The sequence below is a fragment of the Grampus griseus genome (assembly GCF_964374135.1).
Source record: "Grampus griseus genome assembly, chromosome: 7".
Classification (NCBI taxonomy): Eukaryota; Metazoa; Chordata; class Mammalia; order Artiodactyla; family Delphinidae; genus Grampus; species Grampus griseus.
Genome location: NC_139001.1, coordinates 98,871,320 through 98,890,742, shown reverse-complemented (window position 1 = coordinate 98,890,742; position 19,423 = coordinate 98,871,320). Strand labels below are relative to the sequence as shown.

Below are 19,423 nucleotides of genomic sequence, written 5' to 3'. Positions count from 1 at the left end.
GGTTCTTTGAGAATATAAACAAAATTGATAAACCCTCAACCAGACTCATCAAGAAAAAAAGGGAGAGGACGCAAATCAATAAAATTAGAAATGAAAAAGGAGAAATCACAACTGACATTGCAGAAATACAAAGGATTACATACATGGAATCTAAAAATAAATAAATGGTACTGATGAACCTAGTTGCAGGGCAGGAATAAAGAGGTAGACATAGAGAATGGACTCGATGACATGGGGCGGGAGGGTGAAGTGAGAGTAGCATCGACATATATACACTACCAAATGTAAAACAGTTGGCTGGCGGGAAAGCAGCAGCACAGCACAGAGAGATCAGCTTGGTGCTTTGCGATGACCTAGAGGGGTGAGATAGGAAGGATGGGAGGGAGACTCAAGAGGGAGGAGATATGGGGACACGTGTATGCATATGGCTGATTCGCTTTGTTGTGCAACAGAATCTAACACGGTATTGTGAAGCAATTATACTCCAATAAAGATCTATTAAAAAAAAAAGGAAAAAAGAAAAGAAAACTCACTGCCATCAAACCTGAGCTAAAAAAAGTTCTTCAGGCTGAGGGGAAACGATACCAGAGGGAAACTGTGGTATTAATGAAGAACATCAGAAATGGGAAACAGCTAGGTAAATGAGACTTTTTTCTGCTTAATTTTTTAACACACTTTTGACTATTTAAAGCAAAAATCAAATTACCTTGTGGGGTTATAACATATGCAGATATAATACCTATGATACTATAGCATACAAGGACAGCAGGGTAGAGGGAGTGTCAAGAGAGTTAACAGATCTACAGAGATGCATGGTTTCTACTTTGCATAAAGTTTTAAATTATTAACTCTAAGTAAAAAAAAAAAAAAGACGGTATACCAAAATTCAACTGTACCAATTTTTACGTTAAATGTAACACACTACAGTCTCCAATTAAAAGGGAGGAAGGAAGGGAGACAGAAGAAAGAGAAAGGAAGAAAGCCCCAACTATATATTGTCTGCATGATATGCACTTTAGAGACGGAGAATGAAGAGAGATGGATGGAAGGCAAATAGTAAACGTAACTCTGAAGTGGCTGTATTGATATCAGATGAAACTTCTTGAAGAAAAAGAGTTAACACCAGAGATAAAGAGAAATTTTATAATAATAAAAGGATAAATTCATCAAGAAGACATAACAATCTTAAACGTACATGTGCCTATTAACAGTTTAACGTCAAGCATGGTTTAATAGTACAAAAATCAAGGCTCTACTTTTTAGAACACCTCAATGAATTTCACTGGTTGGAATACTACCCTATTTCCCTTCCCAGACTCATCTAAGTACCCACAATTCACTTTCATAATCCTCAACCCCTGCAATATACTCTGTTATGTCTGAAGTAGAAAGAATCACTTTTATAAAGCCTTGATAATTATATTTAGGAACAAAAAACATAAATCCTAGCTCTTACAAAATATAAATGCTCCATCCTTCTTTTCATTGTTGCTCTTGTTTTATTTTATCCTAATCCTTTTTTTCCTCAAAGGCCCTTTTCAAATCTTCCATTTTCATCAGTCCTTTGGGAACACATCTGATTTCCACAGTATGATTCCCAGGCAAAATTAGTACAGTCCTAATACTTTCCAACTTGCTGTTCCTTAATAAATGGTGTGTGTGTATGTGTTTTCCTGCCTATGTACACGTGTGTCTATTTTTAATATTAATTACACTACACTTTATTACTTTGATATATCTCGAGAATACTTTCACATCTAGTCCTAAACAGGGAAAATACATTTTGTGAATACCTTGATACTTTCGTATCAAATATTTTTATGTCAATTGTAAACAAAAATTTACATATATATGTAGAGAAAAAATAAAACTACATAGGAATAATTCTATTATATAATGCTAGCATATACATACACTTTGTCTTCTGGAAGTCTAAACAAGAAATAGTAAATTCTGATTATCTACAGACAGCAGGATGGGAGAATTTTGTTTTTCAAATTAACACTTGTCTTAAATGGTCTAACCATGCACTAAATTATTTTTTAAAGAATTTTTGTATAGGTAAATAGGTAATAGGTAAATAGGTAAATACCTCAATTTTTTTGCGATGACCTAGAGGGGTGAGATAGGAAGGATGGGATAGGAAGGAAGAATTACCTATAAGTAAATAGGTAAATAGGTAAATACCTCAATTTTTTAAAAGAATTTTTGAATAGGTAACATTAGCCCATGATAAAAATTTTAACAAATAAAACAAGAAGCAGTACTAAAGTAAGTTTCCCTACCACATAAAAAGTACTAAAGTAATTTTCCCTACCAGGCCTATCTCCTAGCCACCCCACTGCTAACCCAAGAGGCAATCACTTATGTATTCCAGAGATAATTCATGCATAGAGAGGCATGTATGTTACTTTAATTTAAAACATGTCATTGGGTTATCCGGGTAGTGAAATCATTAATCTACTTCACTTCTTTATGCTTTCCTATACTTAAATAAGAAAGTGTCATTTTCTAAGTGGTCTTTAAAAAGAGACCATAAAATGAAAAAGGCAAAGCTATCCTAAGTTTATGAAATTCATAAGGGCAATATAATACTTTGAAAAACTAAACCAAATTTTTTCTTTGTGGCCCAGGGAAGCAAGTTAAATATACAGAAAATCTCCCTGGACTGTGGTAGCAATGAGAAAAGATCTACAATGCTGGTTTTGGTCAGCAAAGTTAGAAATTGCTTTGAGAAAGGAATACAGTAAAGGAGAGAATTCAAAAGCATTTTTGAAGTTATCAAAGTGATTAGAAGAACAGCAGTGGAAATGTAATAAAGTTAGGAGAGAGGGAAAGCTCGGATTGATAGAAATGAACAGCAAAAAAAAAAAAAAAGAATTTTATACAAGAAATGGTTACTTTATTGTGGTCCTAACTGCCTCTGGGCAGGGGGGAAAGTGGATTTGAGGAGAGCCGTTTATAATGTTGTTTCATTCTTAAAAAACAAAAAGAAATGAATCATTACCAGGTAATTATTCTGATAAACAGGGGTATATGTTATATTATTCAGTATACCTTTCTAAAAGGAAGAAAATTATTTTTGGAAAGAATATTTTTAAGTAGTAAAACCAGTTAAAAGCAGTAGCATCCCTCATGTTGGATATTATTTTTAATTCTGCAAATTCATGTTTATTTATTGAAAGCATGTAGTTGATTTGACAGAATACTTTTTTATTTAATACAATGGTTCACTTTTCTTTTTGCTTTGAAAAACCTTATCAAGCAAAAAACTACTTGAAGATCCCAATACATTACGGATATTGAACCACTAAATGAGAACAGAATCTTTAAAAAATAAAAATTACATTTCAAAAATGAACTGGAATAAAAAGCTAGGACAAAAATCATTCCAGAAAAGAACAAATATGTACCAAAGCTATTACGCTAAATATGGTGTGTGACTCTGTAGACTACCTAAGGGAGAAACAGCAGTAGAGTTTTAACTTTCAATGTTTCAACAATTTTAAACCTTACAACAAAATGAATATAAGACCCTAGAACTTTAGGGTGGATAGAACCTTAATAATAGTACAATCCATTTTCCAAAATTTCTTGGTATTGAGAACCACTAATTTAAAGTTGAAAGAATTTTATCTCAATATGAATGACCAGCTTCCACCCTAACATACTATAAAAACAAAGTAAAGTACACATAGAGATTTTTACATAACAAGCATATAATTTTCAAATTTTAAGTGAAAACGGAGGTCTACAAATGAATCCCAATGCCAACTTTCATGATATCTCAATTCTCAGCTTAGCTATATAGTTTTCTTCCTACTTGTAGTGTGAGGAACTTTTAGCACAAGAATGTAATGGCTAATTCACAGGGAATTAGCTATAAAGATAACTGGCAATTTTTTAAAAAGCATTTCCATTTCCAGTTCCCTCCAATGTTCTTCTCATTACATGAAAGTCACTATTTAACACAAAAAGACTGACAAGACTGTTGAGTGGAAGAACCTGGATTCCTAAATGTCAACAGAAATATTCTCCCAGTTCTTCCAGATCTAAAACTTAAAATCTAATAATTCCTTTTCACTCTTAGGGAGGAAAGAACATGGACCACAGAATCAGAAAATCATGAGTGAAATGTTTGTTCCACCATTTACTGTCTTGTGATTATAGACTTTATTCCTAAGGAATAAAACCAAATTTGCAAGGCAGTCACGACAATTAAGATAACAGTGGATGGCACTCACTAAGTATTCAGTAAACATTTCCTTCCCCAGATCATTTTCCTTTATCCAGAGTCCTTTTTTTCCTTCTATCCACTCCCATAATTATTCTTTCAAAGACTCTTGGCGATGTTTTCCCAACCTCTTTGCTACTAACCAGTCCAAGCGTCCACCACGAAACATGTAGACCTCAGCAGTCAATACTTGTCCCACGACAGAAGCCAGTCACAAATGGCCACAAGTTGTATAACTCCATTTATATGAAATAGCCAAATAGGCAAATCCACAAGGATAGAAAGTAAATTAGTGGTTGCCAAGGGTTGACGGTGACGAGAATGGAGAGTTTCTGCAAATGGGTATGAAGTTTCTTTTTGGTGTGATAAAAATGTTCTAAAATTGACTGTGGAGATGGTTGCACAACCTGGTGATATACTATAAATCACTCAATTATACACTTTAAAAGGGTAAATTTTACAGTATGTGAATTATATTTCAATAGAGCTGTTAAAAACAAAATAAAATAAAACACTAGACTCAGACTAATACTGCATAAATTTAACTTTTATCAGTCTTCTGCTTAATGATCTACAAAATCAACTGCCCATCAAATCATTCCAAACAACTGTGCCCCATTTAAACTCCTTCTGAAATAAGGCAGGATAATAAATAAATAAAATACTTGCTGTCCCAAAGCTCCCAATAGGAATACCTCAATTCCCGGTAGGGCAATCTCCTAACTGATCCCTCCCTCAAATATTTTGAGACTCCTTCCTGACTTCCCTTCATCAATAAAATATTTGCTGGGCATTATTAAATACTATGCATGAGGCCATAACTTGGAGACTGAACAAAAGACAGCCTGCCATCATAAAGCTTTCAACTTAGCTTACACATCTTACCCTGACAAAGTCTTCCTACCCTTCCATCTATCATATCCTATTTATACTTTTCCAAGGATTTGATCAAATTCATAAACCAACCTCCACCTACTACAGCCCTTATTAATCTCCCCAAACAACTAAATACTAAAATGTCATCCTTACTAATGAGAACCTACTCTTTTAGCACAGGGAACTCTACTCAATGCTCTGTGGTGACCTAAATGGGATGGAAATCCAAAAAAGAGAGGATATATGTATAGCCAATTCATTTTGCTGTACAGTAGAAACTAACACAACATTGTAAAGCAACTATACACCAATAAAAATTCATTTTAAAAAAATGTTGGCAATGCCTACATAACCAGAAAAAAAAAAATACTATTTCAGTCCTGGTTTGTGCAGCAGGTCACATTGCTGGTATTTATAATCACCTTCTTTCAACACCCTTGTCCTCACCCAACACTCAGCTCTTCATGGTTCTTTGCCTGAAGAGATGACTCAACATTCATTCTTGAATGCTTTGACCATTAGATGTTCTGCCTCAATTAGGTTATTATAATTATCCATTGACTTTTCTCCCCAGCTTTACTGACAAATAAAATTGTAAGATATTTTAATAAATAAAATAAATGCCATCCTTAATTATTTCACATACATTAGTTTCATCTCTGTAACTTAACTGTAAGCTTCAAGTATAAAACCATGCCATCACTTTCTGCACATACCAGTGTTCAGCACAGAACTGAAAACACTGTAATAGTGAAATAAGTAATTAATTATTTTCAACACCCTTAATAACTAGAGCCACCATTATTTACTGTATGCCAATTATTTTGCTATGCACTTTACATTATCTCTAATATTTATCATTACCCTGGATGTTCTATCTCTTTTTACATATTGGGAAACTGCAACTCAGAGAAGAAACCACTTCGGAGAAATAGCAAAGCTAGATTTGAACTTAAGTATCTATCAGCCTCCAGTCAATGCTGGTTTGTACTGTCTCCCTAAAGCATGAGCGATTACATACACAATAAAATCAGAGAAAGAACTAACAGTATAGTTTATCATGCTACCTATGTGATCTCTGGCAAGTAATTTACACTCTGTGTCACAGTTTCATCTGTAAAAGAGAATAACAGTAACTATCTCATAGGGTTAGGTATAAAATGAATTAATATATGTAATGCAACCAAACGAACAGTGTATGGCACATAGTATGCACTACATGACTGTCGGCTATTATTTTTTTATCATCATAAATCACCGTAACGAAGTCATCAAATATACTTCCTATTCTCATAAACCTGGTTTATAACAGATTGTGGCTTCATACTACCTACAACATGAACGAAGTTAGTATAGAATTCAAGGCCTTCCAGGCTTCCATAATCCAGCTCCAACATCTTTCTACTTTAATTCAACCCAAGAAGCACTTACTGAGCACCTTCCATATATCAGACTCTTTCACTATTTCCCCGTATCATATCAAACATTTCACTACTTCTCTGTACCATCTCAAACATTACTACTTCCTTGTACTATATCAAACCTAACACACCCAAATTCTACCTTTACACTTCCCACCTCATTATTTCCTCCCACTGTTCTCTCACCTGGTACACTAGTCTTATTTCTGCCTACCAATATTTTACTTATCCTTAAAGGCCTACTTCAATTATTAACTCTATCAGGAAATCTTTTTTTCATGCTCCCTAGAAAATGTAAATTTTCCTTCACCTATGATTCCAAAAAATTTCATTTTATACCTACCAGAGCATTTGCCATACTGTCATAACCACTTGTGTACATGTGAGCTTCCTAAAGGCAAGCAGCATTTCCTATTCATCTTTATGTTCCCCACAACAAAAGTCCTGTAAAAGTATTTATTCACTTGCATAGATGACGCTTACTATTCACTGAAGACTAATTTCTCCAACTATAAACAAATGAAATGCATAAACTATTTCCTCCCTTCCAAGTTATATATATGTGTGTGTGTGTATATATATACTTATACGCACACACACACACACACACACACACACATATATACACATCCCATTATCTCTTGGGAAAAAAAAGTGTAGCTCAAATTCTTTAAATTATACTCCTGGGTTACAATTTAAAAAAAAAAAATTAAAAAAATAGCCTGTCATTATCAAATAGGTCCTGTTTGCCAAAATACTCCATAATGCCAAATTGCTAGAATATTATACCTCTGTTCTAATGAAAAATCCCATACTACTCAAACCATCATCCATTATTCTTAAAATAAAAAAAAAGAAAAACTGCTCTTTCAACACGTTTAGGCTGAATTTTTTGGAAAAAGTTTTAATTCAAATTGCTAGTCAGTAATGGATCATGCAGTTATCAAAATGAAATAATAAGGAATTTAAGGCAACATAAAGAAAAATGAGCAACTGACTTCTCCATACTCATCTTTTCCCCTACAGTGAACACTATTTTTTCTGCCAGAATTGAATCACCATTCCTATCCTGAGGGACCCACAGGAGGCAAAACCTCACATCACTTAATAGAAGGAGGGAACTGACGCTGACCCATCCCACTCCTGTCAGCTTCTATATATCACATGATCTATGCCTAGCCAATCTGAGCCTCGGTCAGAACTTTCAATCTTGACTGAATAACCAAAAGATGATGAAATGGTTTAGACTTCGTATTGCTAGTGTCTAGTTGCAGCATTCTGCCGCATGACTGGCAGCAGACTCTTGATACCTGACCTTCCTTTTTCTCTGCTTTTCTGGACCTGGTTCTTCAGCCTTCTCATCAATTTTGTGATCTACATCATATCCCTTCAACAATCCCTTTTTTTGCTTATGTTAGCTAAAGTTATTTTGTTGTTTGCAGCTAATTTCTCACATATAACCACAAGTTACATCTCTCATTTCTACTTCTCAAGAGTTTGCTCTCAATTTTAAATAGTTTCATTTTATTAAAAAAATCAAAGTTTCATTTCTAAAATAACTTCCCTGACAGTAAGGCAACTTAAATAAGCAAGGAACATCCCTTTGAAAGGCATTATGGAAGCAATAAAATTCTCAACTAGTCTTTTATACAAATAACAAATTCATCAAGAAAAGGTAGGAAAAAAAGCCCCCCCAAAGTCTCTTTTGCTGTTACCTCTACCTTTTTTGACCATTATGAAACAAAGTTTTAAAAGAAATACCTTCAAACAGGAAACATACAAGCTCTTACGTGTGCTTTTTCAATAAAATGCATCCTACTTCATCATATACTCCAGAAATAACAATTCTGTTCATTCTCGTTTAGAAAAAAAAAATCTACTTTCTAATAACCATGTGTTTCCTTTAATCTATATATTCATTATTTGCAGAGTCAAATGTCAAATGTGTACTAAGTCCTCTGTGTCTAACATAAAAATTATTTTTATAGTCCTATATTCTTAAGTTATTTTTATTCTTAGGTTCAACTGTTTCATCTCTACATTTTATGCAATCATTAGTGAGGAATGACTTTTTTAATGCATCGATTATTTATGTTCAAATTGTAGCTTAATGAATATGTACACCTTCATTTTAAAGTTATGTGTAATTAAACATCATTTCCTTAATTGAGCTGTCCTGAATTAACCAGCAATTGTCAGTTTTACCATGCTAGACACAATATGTCTTTATAATATTCAAAGGACTAAATAAATAATTCTATGTCATTTAACTTACATGTGTTTCAGGTTAATAAAATCAAAGAACTGGTCACAAAGACCTCCCTATATAGTTCATATTTGTTAAAAATTAACAGTTCTAAAAGTAGAAATTTATTTTTCTAAGTATGTAGCTTAAAATTTGAACACTCTTCAAAAACTGGATTTAACAATTTAACCACCCTTATTGAATAATATTCCAAGTTGGAGTAGTCTAGTAGTGGGCCCTGGAGTCAGACTACCTCAGGGCTCAATTTCTGTATCTACTACTTAACTATTTACATAAGCAAGTTACTTACGCTCACCATACCTCACTTTCCTCACCTTTAAAATGGTAATTATACAACAGTACAAACCCACTTCGCAGGGTTTCTGAAACTGTTAAACTCTTAAAAGGCCTTGAAATGGCTGATTTGTAAACATTCCATGTAATAAGTCTTTAAATAACTGAAATCCAAAACCTAAAATAAATGTATCTAAGATTTAAATGCCTAAAACAATTAAAAAAGCACATTTCTGTGAAAAGATCATCAATTTTATGAAAACGGTCTCAAACGTTATGTTGGGGAACATAAAATCACAGGTTTTCATCTGTGCCTTATACTGCGCATTTTTATTACAACAGAAACACTAAAGAATTCTGATGCATGCGTTGCACCACATCTCAAACAAGACTACTTTAACTACAAAAAACATACATGTTACTTCGACTATTAAGAAGAAATTTCAATTACTATAACTCATAAACATGAACTCCTAAGAAAACATAAAAGAATTCAAGAATGCTGTCAACTGACACCTAAAAAACACTCCTGAAAGACATTTCTCAACCCTGGACCTCTGTTTAATTTGTAAATAGAGTGGATTAAATTATTTCTCAAATTCTTTTTGAGTTCCATTAATTCTGTGTGAGTAATTAGGCACTTCTCTAAAGTGTGTCACAAATACACATTAAACGCTATTTTTAATAGCCTCAAAGTAACCGAATCTTTTAAATGCTTATAAGCAGAAAAGCACACTGTATTTTAATTATACTAAACTCTAAAACTTTAAGCAAACACTTGGGTTTTATCATAGACCAATACTAAAAACATAGTTTATATTTTTACAGTTTCCAAACCAACCCTAAACTGTAAGGTATTTTGCATCCTAGTTCCCCCTTTTAAGACTTCCACCCTCCTTGTAGCAACCCCTCATTCACACTAAACCCTGTAACTGAAAAAGTGTTAAAGACATCCTTCGCAAGAGTATGGCATTTTCACAAAGGGCAAGAAGCCTTCAAGGACAATGTTTATAGATGGAATGCTCAGCACCAGAACAGATGAAGAAAATGGTCTCTGAGGTACGGGTTAGGGGTAGGGAGGAAGAGGAGAAGGAGGGAAAGAACGTACGCGACACACAAATTCAAGACTGGTCCCTTCCTGGTTGCAAGGAGGATGCAAGAATGACTTGTGTTTAAATGAACAGTTTGGAAGGGTTTTGAAAAAAATTTTGAAAGAAAATTATTCAAATTCCACAAAGTAGTCCTTTGGAAAAATTAAGATACTATTTGTCTTTCTGCTCTGGTATTAATCAGTTATGCAGGTACCTTTTATACATTTTATGATATAAAGGCCCACATAAAGATATAAAACAAGCAACACAAAAAACAGTATTAATCAGTATCCTATTTTGAAGAACCAAATTTAAAATATTTATCCAATAACATCACCTTATCTTGCACCATTACTTAATAATTCATGAATTTATAAGTGCTTGGTAAGCTGTAAAGCCTGTTAATGTAGTGTTATTATTTTGCTCTTACCTCTTTATGCTAGTGGCTATCACAGATCCATAGTGTCATAAAAGAGGCTGCAAGTTCCAAAAGAATTGCAGGTGAGCATTGAAATGCTTTTATTACAGGGGAATTTCATTTCAGAAAACATACTGCCTAAAGGTACATTTGAACCCTCCCAGACTTCTGCTCCTAGTCGGAGCGTTTAGCTGTCTCCACGTGCTGGAGGGGGAGCATTCTGCACAAGGAGGAACACTGGGAGGAAAATTCAGCCCTACCGTGAGCTAAACTCTCCCAAGGACTTGCCTCCTAAAAAGTGGGATGAGATCACTCACCACTTCAAGCCACAGTGCTCACTCATTCTTCTCTTTGTGATGCTCAAGAAGCCAGATCACATAACCAAGATTTTTTAAGGAAGATTAATGTTCAGTCTTTTTGTTCTCTCTTTAAATTGTCATTTTATTAGCTTCAATTTAAAAATGGTAATAATTATTGTCAAATCCCCACCTTCACTTCTGAAGCTCCTGTATTTTTAACTTCCCCTTAGAATATTTCCAATTATGGATCAATCCAAATTCCAATCTTACTCAGATTCTTAAAACCAACTCCTTATTGTCCCACTCAAACTCAGAATCGGAAATCTTCATTGATTGCTATTTACGATATACTAGAAACAACTGCCAAGTCCTAGCTATACCTCTATCTCTCAAATCAGCAAAAACATTTTGACTGAGCAAAGACAAAGCCCACAGGAAATAAGAAAATAAGCGTAAGACAATGTGTTCCTTTCCTTAAGGACTTTTCAATTCAATAAAAAAGGGAGCTAACTGATAACAGTAATAATTACATTGTACTGAGCTCTTACTATGTACCAAGCACTGTGCTGAACCATCTTCATGCATTATCTCAAAAAAACAAAAAACAAAACCCCCGTAAGATAGATACTATGATCTCCAAATTACAAAATTAAGACCTGTAGAGTTTGCAGTGTACAAGGTCATACAGCTAGTAAATGGTAGAGCTTGAACTCAAAAACAGCTGACTACAAAGCCCTTGCTAACCTTAAATAAACCGTACAAAACAATATAACTGCCAGAAGAAAGGTACAAACAAAAGAAGCAATCTTTCCCAAATTTATCTCTTCTGCTCCATTCCCACTGCCAACACCCTATTTCAGAATTTCTGCATAACAGGTGCTGAGAGGACTGCTTAAAAATCATCTAAGAAGGACCTCCCTGGTGGCGCAGTGGTTAAGAATCTGCCTGGCACAGCTTCCCTGGTGGCGCAGGGGCTGGGAGTACGCCTGCCAACGCGGGGGACGCGGGTTCGAGCCCTGGTCCTGGGGGATCCCACATGCTGCAGGGCAGCTGGGCCAGTGCACCACAGCTGCTGAGCCCGCGAGCCACAACTGCTGAGCCTGCGTGCCACGGCTGCTGAGGCCAGCACGCCTGGAGCCGGTGCTCCACAAGGGGAGAGGCCGCCACAATGAGAGGCCCTTGCACCCCGGCGAGGAGCGGCCCCCAGCTCGCCGCAGCTAGGGAGGGCCCACGCGCAGCAACGAAGACCCAAAGCAGCCAAAAATAATAAGTAAATAAAATAAATTTAAGAAAAAGGAATCCGCCTGCCAATGCAGAGGACAGGGGTTCGTGCTCTGGTCCGGGAGGATCCCACATGCCGCGGATCAACTAAGCCTGTGCACCGCAACTACTGAGCCTGAGCCCTAGAGCCCGCGAGCCACAACTACTGAAGCCCGCGCGCCTAGAGCCCGTGCTCCACAACAAGAGAAGCCACCGCAATGAGAAGCCCACGCACCGCAACGAAGAGCAGCCCCCCGCTCGCCACAACTAGAGAAAGCCCACGCGCAGCAACAAAGACCCAACGCAGCCAAAAATAAATAAATTTTTTTAAAAAAAGAATAAAGAGTTACCCTCACTAATACAAAGAAAGCAACGTGCATAGGTCTGAAAAGAAGTGCCCATGGTGTAACAGAAAGAACACAGGGCTTAAATACAAAAAAAAAAAAAAAAAACCTTAAATACAAATAGCAACTCTCACAACCCACCTACATGACTTTAAAAGAGTAATTTAAATTCTCTGATTCTATTTTCTCACTTGTAATATGAGGTAAAAATAGCTGTCACAAGATTAAATAAGTTAAATAAAAAGCCTGACCAGCAGGTCCTCCTCTAGTGGATCTTTCCCTTCTGTGCTTAAAAGTAAAATTTCTGAACTTTTTTACAATAAGGCTTAAAAGTTCATTAGATTCAATATACACCCAATCCAAAGTCAATATCCAACACAAAATTGGCAGGCAGGAAGAGATTGGCAGGAAAGGAAAGGAGAAAGATATTTTAGGCAAGACTAAGAAGCTAACTTCTCAACAGGAGCAAGTGTGCTATACTTACTGCAAACAGCATGCAAAAAAAAACAAGACCCATTTAATGAATGTTTTTTGGTAACAAATAGATACTGTGAATGTTTCTGCCCTTGCAGACAACTGGAGAAATAGTATTTTACATATTATGCACAAAATTCACATAAGAAACATTAACTTCCCACTTATATTTTCTCCCACCCACTCAGCTCTTCCCCACTGCTCTCAAACAAGATCATCCTACCTGTACTAACAGCTAGAATGTGACGACAGGATGAATAATATAAGCTCCTCATCTGCTGACTCCAACAAAATATTTATCCTTACATTTTAAGATTGCTAAGAAGTTTAACTCAGAGAAATTCCTTAACTCATTGTAGATCTGAACATATCCAAGAGCTCTACAATAAGCCTATAATAACTCTGCTATTATAATCAATGAAAATAATTTACCAGCACAGTATTTATTAGGGAAAAAAAGAGGAAAGACGTAAAAGGGAAAAGAAATTTCACAATGCAAAGCTCTGTAAACAAGCTACAACATAATAAAAGTAAATAAGGAGTTCCTTTATATGGCTTGAATGTTGAAGAATTCTGAGGGAAAACATGCACAAGATAATTTAGGATAATCTTAACTTTACAAGTATTACAACGTTTCAAAAACTGCTTTAAAAAAAAATTTTCCTCACCACTGGTAGCCCGTTTGAGTCTGTACCTTAGTTCTTAAGCAACCAGCTCTATCAATAAGACTCTCTGTCCCAAAATTTTATTCTACATTACTATTCCAATACAGATCACCCACCAAAAAAGTATGTAGACATGTTATCAATATGAAAGAAGTATTTTTTTCTAAATTCTTTTCAAAGGAGTTCTCTCTTTTATGATCTGGGCCGGTGATTCTTTATCTTACGTTGAAATAAAAGACTTTTGCTGGAGGATCTCTATTTTAAATTTAGGGATTAAGCTTCATGTATCGAAACTCTTACAGCTTTTCTTACCTAAGACCACCAAATTTCATAGATGGCCACTTTTTCCAGTCACCGTTTGCCTAACTTACATTATGAAATGGAATGAGCAACTTGATTCCAGTTATAATTTTTCACTTATATTAAGTGGCTAACTGTGATTGATGAATGCATTCTCTAAAGCACAAAGGAACACACAAATTGTAGGTGCACAATTTGCATCTCGGCTCGTACAGTATTCTGGAACATGAAACTCTCTATTAAGGCCTTATTTAGAGATGCTTATCACAGGCCCAATTTCAATGAGCTATCCTTTAAGTGCTAATAAAGTTGAAGGTGTAACTTTCCAGGATTGCATAATGGGCAACAGGAAAGACCAAAATGCCTTCTGAAAACCAAAATAAACGGATCTCTAAAGGTGGAATTTCAGAGACTGACAGATGGTAAAAGGAAGTGAGAAGTATCCTAATCAGTTCCATTTAAATCATGAGTGTCCAGCTAACAACCTCTGCCGGTGAGATAAAACTAATGTAATAATGTAAGAGTAACCGCTATATTAAAACAAAAATATCCTAAGCATAGACTGAACCCCTGTCCCCCACACCTCCTGCTCACTCAGTCTGTGTTTTAAATTCAAGGCTGCCCTATCAGAAAGAGGTCACTTAAGGATAGTTAACCTCAATGAAATACCCAGCACACTAATTCAAAAATAACCAAAACTATTGCCAAAGGGAAAAAATAAAGTGAGAAAGAGTTAACACCCTACTTAAGATGTTACCATGTTCTTTATTAGGGCAACAATTATCTACACTAATTTTACTGACAAGGCAATGATTACTAAAGCATAGAATATTAATTATGTAGCAATATTTTTCACTTTAACAAAACATACTTGAAAATCTTTGTTAGTCAGGCTGCCAAATCTAATTTTAAAACTCAACCTACACATAAAACTACTCACCAGCTGGACTAAGAAGGGAGGGGGAAAAAAAAATACTGGTTCAGGGAAATGAAATTGGATTAAGAAAAAAACTTTAATTAGCTGTCCATCAAAAAACTACATGGAAGTTTCAAGGCTAAACGAGGCTCGTGTTTCCTATATTACTATTATATTAACATATTAATAAATCGGTTGTTTCCCTATGCACGGCTGGGATTTTGGAAACTGCCACACTTGCATAAAGGTATGAGCATGAAGATTACAGAGAAATGTTAACAGAGAGCAAATAGCGAGGAGCAGACCATCCTTTAAGTAACAATAGTTTGCTGAATAGTAAAAACGGGGGGAAAAGGCTGGCAGTCCACTTCTCACAACAACCCCCCAAACAAAAAATGTGGAGTATTTGGGAAATGAGAGAAGTAATAATATATCAGCAAGCTATACACACGGACAAAAGAAAACACTTCCGATACTGCAACGTAAAGCAGTCACTCTACATTAAAATACTGGCAGTATTTTCTACGTAAGTATAAAATGTGCTGCAACTCTCTAAAATGCCTATTAACACAAAAGGAACGACCACTTTCACGCCATCCTGTATTGGAGTAAATTACACTGCAGATCTATGATAAACAACTCCTTGCAAAGCAAGCACATCCCTTGACAACTCTATCACCTTCCTCGCGCCTTAAGATACCGTCACAGAATGAACGTATACAACTTAAATTAAGCCTCCTGGGTGCTTCCCTTCCTCCCTCTCCGTGGAACACAAATACATTTTTTTAGGTTCCCATAAACTGACACCCAGCACCAGTAACTCAGCCTATGTGAAAACTGTTTAATTTTGAAAATTCTAATAAGATGTGTTCAGGTTCGAAACGAAAAACTACCTTATAAGGGTATAAAAGACTGAAAGCAGGAAGCGGCTTTGACAAAACTAAGGAAGTTGCAGCGCGCTTGCTCACTGGGGGACTTTTTTGAGGCAAGAGAAGTAACACATGACATCTTTCTCTCAAATTAAACTGTGACTTGGTTGACCGGTAAGAACGTCGTGGGAGATGGAAAAGACCGGGGGTCGAAAAGCAAGAGGAGGCGGGTGGTCAAATGAAAGACCCGCTCTAGGTTCCCATTTTCCGAGTCCGACTCTTCCCTTTCCCCACCCACACCCCGGGCAGAGTGTTGTCACAGCTATCTTGCAAAACCTACCAGGAGCGCTTCTCCTTCCTCGCTCCTCTGCCAGGCCAGTCCCCGCGCTCGATGCCCCGCGGTGCCCAAACCCACGGGCAGGAGGCGGCACGCGGGGAAAGGAGGGCCGGGCGCGCCGGGCTCCGCGACCACCCCAACGTGACCGCGGGCCCCGGGAAGGCGACCATCCCCGCAGCTCCGCGGGCGGCGCTGCCCACCGCGATGGGGGAAGGGCTGGGAGGGGTCGGGCGGAGGAGGCCGCTCCCCGGGGGCTTCTCGGCCCCTCGCACCCGCCCGGCTCCCAGAGGGTGAAGCGCGAGGGACGAGGGAGGCCGTAGCTCCGGGCCCCACCCCTCGCCAGCCGGCGGAGCCGGGGTGGACACAGCCGGCAGCGGCAACTCGCGGCACCGTTCATCTCCCGGCCTCCTGCCGGCCCCGCCATTTTCCTCCCTCCGCCTCAGTTTCCCCACCCCCGCCCATCAGCCCCCTTACCCCGTGCCACAGTCCACCACACAGGCCGGCAACCGTCCCGCCATCTTCCTCCTCGCCTGCTGCTGCCGCTGCCGCCGTCTGCTCCGTGCCGGTTGGGGCCAGGGATGGGCGGCGAGAGGTAGAGGCTATCTGACCATCCACGGCCAGGCCGCCCTCTCCGTCCGCGGGGTAGCCGGGAAGCCAAAGCAGTAGCGAGAGAGCAGCAGGTTCGGTCAGCGGCTACCACTTCCGCAACCCGGGCGGGCAGGCAGTCCCCGCCCTGCCCCGCCGCGGCCTCCTCCCCCTCTCTCTCCCCTCCTTCTCGCTCCTGCCCCCACCCTACAACTTCTTCCCCTCGCGCCGCCTTTCCCCGGGAAGCCAAGATGGCTGCCGGTGCCGACGCCCCGGCCAGGCCAGGCCCAGGCCGCGAGCGCTCCCCGTTCTGGCTCCGGGCGGGCGGGGCGAGAGAGCATGCGCAGTGAGGTGCGCCTCCGGCCGCCGCTCCGGTCCCGACGGTGAGGAAGTCCAGTTCGGGTGTTCGTCCAGGTAGGGGCGGGGAAGTCGGCCCGCGCCTCCAAGTCTCCTTCTGAAGCTGGAAGGGGCTGATAGTTTCAGTTACTTCTGTGCTTGGTTGAGGGAGGGATGGGACCGCCTATCGCAGCCGCGAATATCTTTTCCGGTGCCCCGGGGAAAACGGCCTAATGGAAAACGTTGTCAGCGGTACACATCCTTTTTTTCTAACTTGAGGGGCTGCTTTTCCGCGTGGAAAAGAGCGATATCAGACCGAGGGTGAGCAGTCGGTGGAGGGTTGAACAAAGGCTTGCACCGTGGCTCCTCTGCCTTTGTGCGTTCTTTTTTTTTTTTCGGTTACACTTGTGCGTTGTTAAAGCCTCGCGTGTTGCAAGCGTTACAACACTGTTTAGATTGCAGGCCCTCCGGAGGGCAGGTCTGTGCCCACGAGGAAGGCACACCTCCCGAGAATATGGTCTACGTAACATACTCTACACAAATACACCTTTTTGTTTGTTTGTTTGTTTGTTTTGCGGTACGCGGGCCTCTCACTATTGTGGCCTCTCCCGCTGCGGAGCACAGCCTCCGGACGCGCAGGCTCAGCAGCCCTGGCTCACGGGCCTAGCCGCTCCGCGGCATGTGGGATCCTCCCGGACCGGGGCACGAACCCATGTCCCCTGCATCGGCAGGCGGACTCTCAACCACTGCGCCACCAGGGAAGCCCCACAAATACACCTTTGACGGCTTTGGACGATGACAAAGATTTCCCTCTGGAGTAGTTTAAGATTCTACTGTTCTACTTTTGCAGGATGAAACCAAAGGTTAAGGACCAAAAATTTTAATTAAAAAAAAAAAGCTAAAAACTGGAAAGCCTGGAACAGTGGTTTTCAGACTTCTCAAAGTGTGCATGAGAATTACGTGGAAGGCTTGTTAAAGCACAGAATGCTGGGCCGTGAATTCTCTTGATGATTTGGTGTGGAGGGGGCCCTGGTAATGTGCATTTCTACCGAGTTCCCAGGGGATGGTCTGGGACCCGCCCGCCCCCCAACCTGGGAAAACTATAAAGTGAATAGATTTTTTCTCCACCAGGCTTACCTTCTGATAAACCATGTGGATGTGCTTATATGTGACTGAAATAGAAATATTTTTCCTCAGAAAGGATGTCTAATTACTCCAGAAGATTTAGACCAGCCTGGGGGATGGGGTATAGGTTTTTCATTCATCTGGCAGATGAGGATTGCTCACCCACTCGATTATGACAGGGACTCTGCTGACCCTAAATATTCCGTAGGCATAAAATAGATAAGGTCTCTGTGCTGTAGAGCTTACGGTTTAGTGGGGAAACATACAAATTGTGTTAAGAGCAATAGAAGTCAGAAAGCAGGGGGCTCTGAGAAATGGAGGGGAGTGGGAGAATGGGAGGGAGGTAGCAGGTAGGGGAGGCTTCTCTGACAAAGTGGCATTTAAAAGCTGAGCCCTGGAGGATAGTAGGAAATAGAGGAGAGGGTGAGGAAGAAGGGGAGCCCTCCACGAAGTGGGAACAGCAGGAGTCAAGGCCCTGAGGTGAGAAAGAGCTTGGCTTCTTCCACAAACTGAAAGAAGACGCAAGTGATCAAAGTGAAGTGAGCCAGGGAAGACAGAATGGGAGATGAAACCTGAGAGAGAAGGAAGAATCAAATGATGCAAGGATTTGTGGACTTATCTAAGTGTCTTAAAATTTAGCCTGAAAGCTATTTGAAAGCCATCAAAGAGACTTAAGCAAGGAAGTGTTCTGGCTGCTTTGCAGGGAATGGATCCCACAGAGTAAAGAGTGAAGTGAATGGTCATATATCATATGTGATGCTGGCATTCAGGGATAGAAACGTGTGAGGAGTAGCATCCAGATGCGATTGGATACGTGCAAAGGAGACTTACTAAGGGGCGTCATCATCATTACCATCAACTGGTGCCCAGCACATCCCCAGCTACTCACAGAAAATAAACAAATAATCCTCAGGGGAGGCTTTCCTCAGAGATTGTCTTACAAGAAGACAGACAGAGGTGATTCTTCGTTCAGATGCGTTGTTTTGTTTTTCCCTACATGTAGAAGATGCTATATGGGGATTCATTGCTGCCTTTTCCACCATCAGGTGTTTAAGGTCATTTGGGAGACCAGATGCCTAAAGATTGGCTCTGACAGAGGAGGGAGATGTGGCTTGGTTGCAGTAGAGCAAATGGTTGTTTCCAGCATCACAGATGGTCAGTCAGGACTAAAGGGATCTTACCTAAGGGGTCCCGAGGACAGAGGTTAGGAACTTGAACTCAGGGAAGTTCTCACGCTCAGGGAAACCCATAGTGGTAGATCCTCACAAGGGCTGTCCAAATGCTGGCCTTGGGTGGGTTGTCATGGAAGTAGTTACATCAGTGTTCAGAGACTA

The 19,423-nt window shown here is 39.3% G+C and overlaps 1 protein-coding gene across 1 annotated transcript in view; it reads right to left on the bottom strand.

The window, feature by feature from the left end:
- ACTR3 (actin related protein 3) overlaps window positions 1-16,863 on the bottom strand; it is a 57,802-nt gene extending 40,939 nt beyond the window's left edge. The window contains exon 1 of the mRNA XM_082659059.1: window positions 16,518-16,863. Coding sequence (XP_082515185.1) covers window positions 16,518-16,561 — 44 coding nt within the window. The 5' untranslated portion in view covers window positions 16,562-16,863. The remainder of the gene's footprint in view (window positions 1-16,517) is intronic.
- Window positions 16,864-19,423: the final 2,560 nt, after the last annotated feature.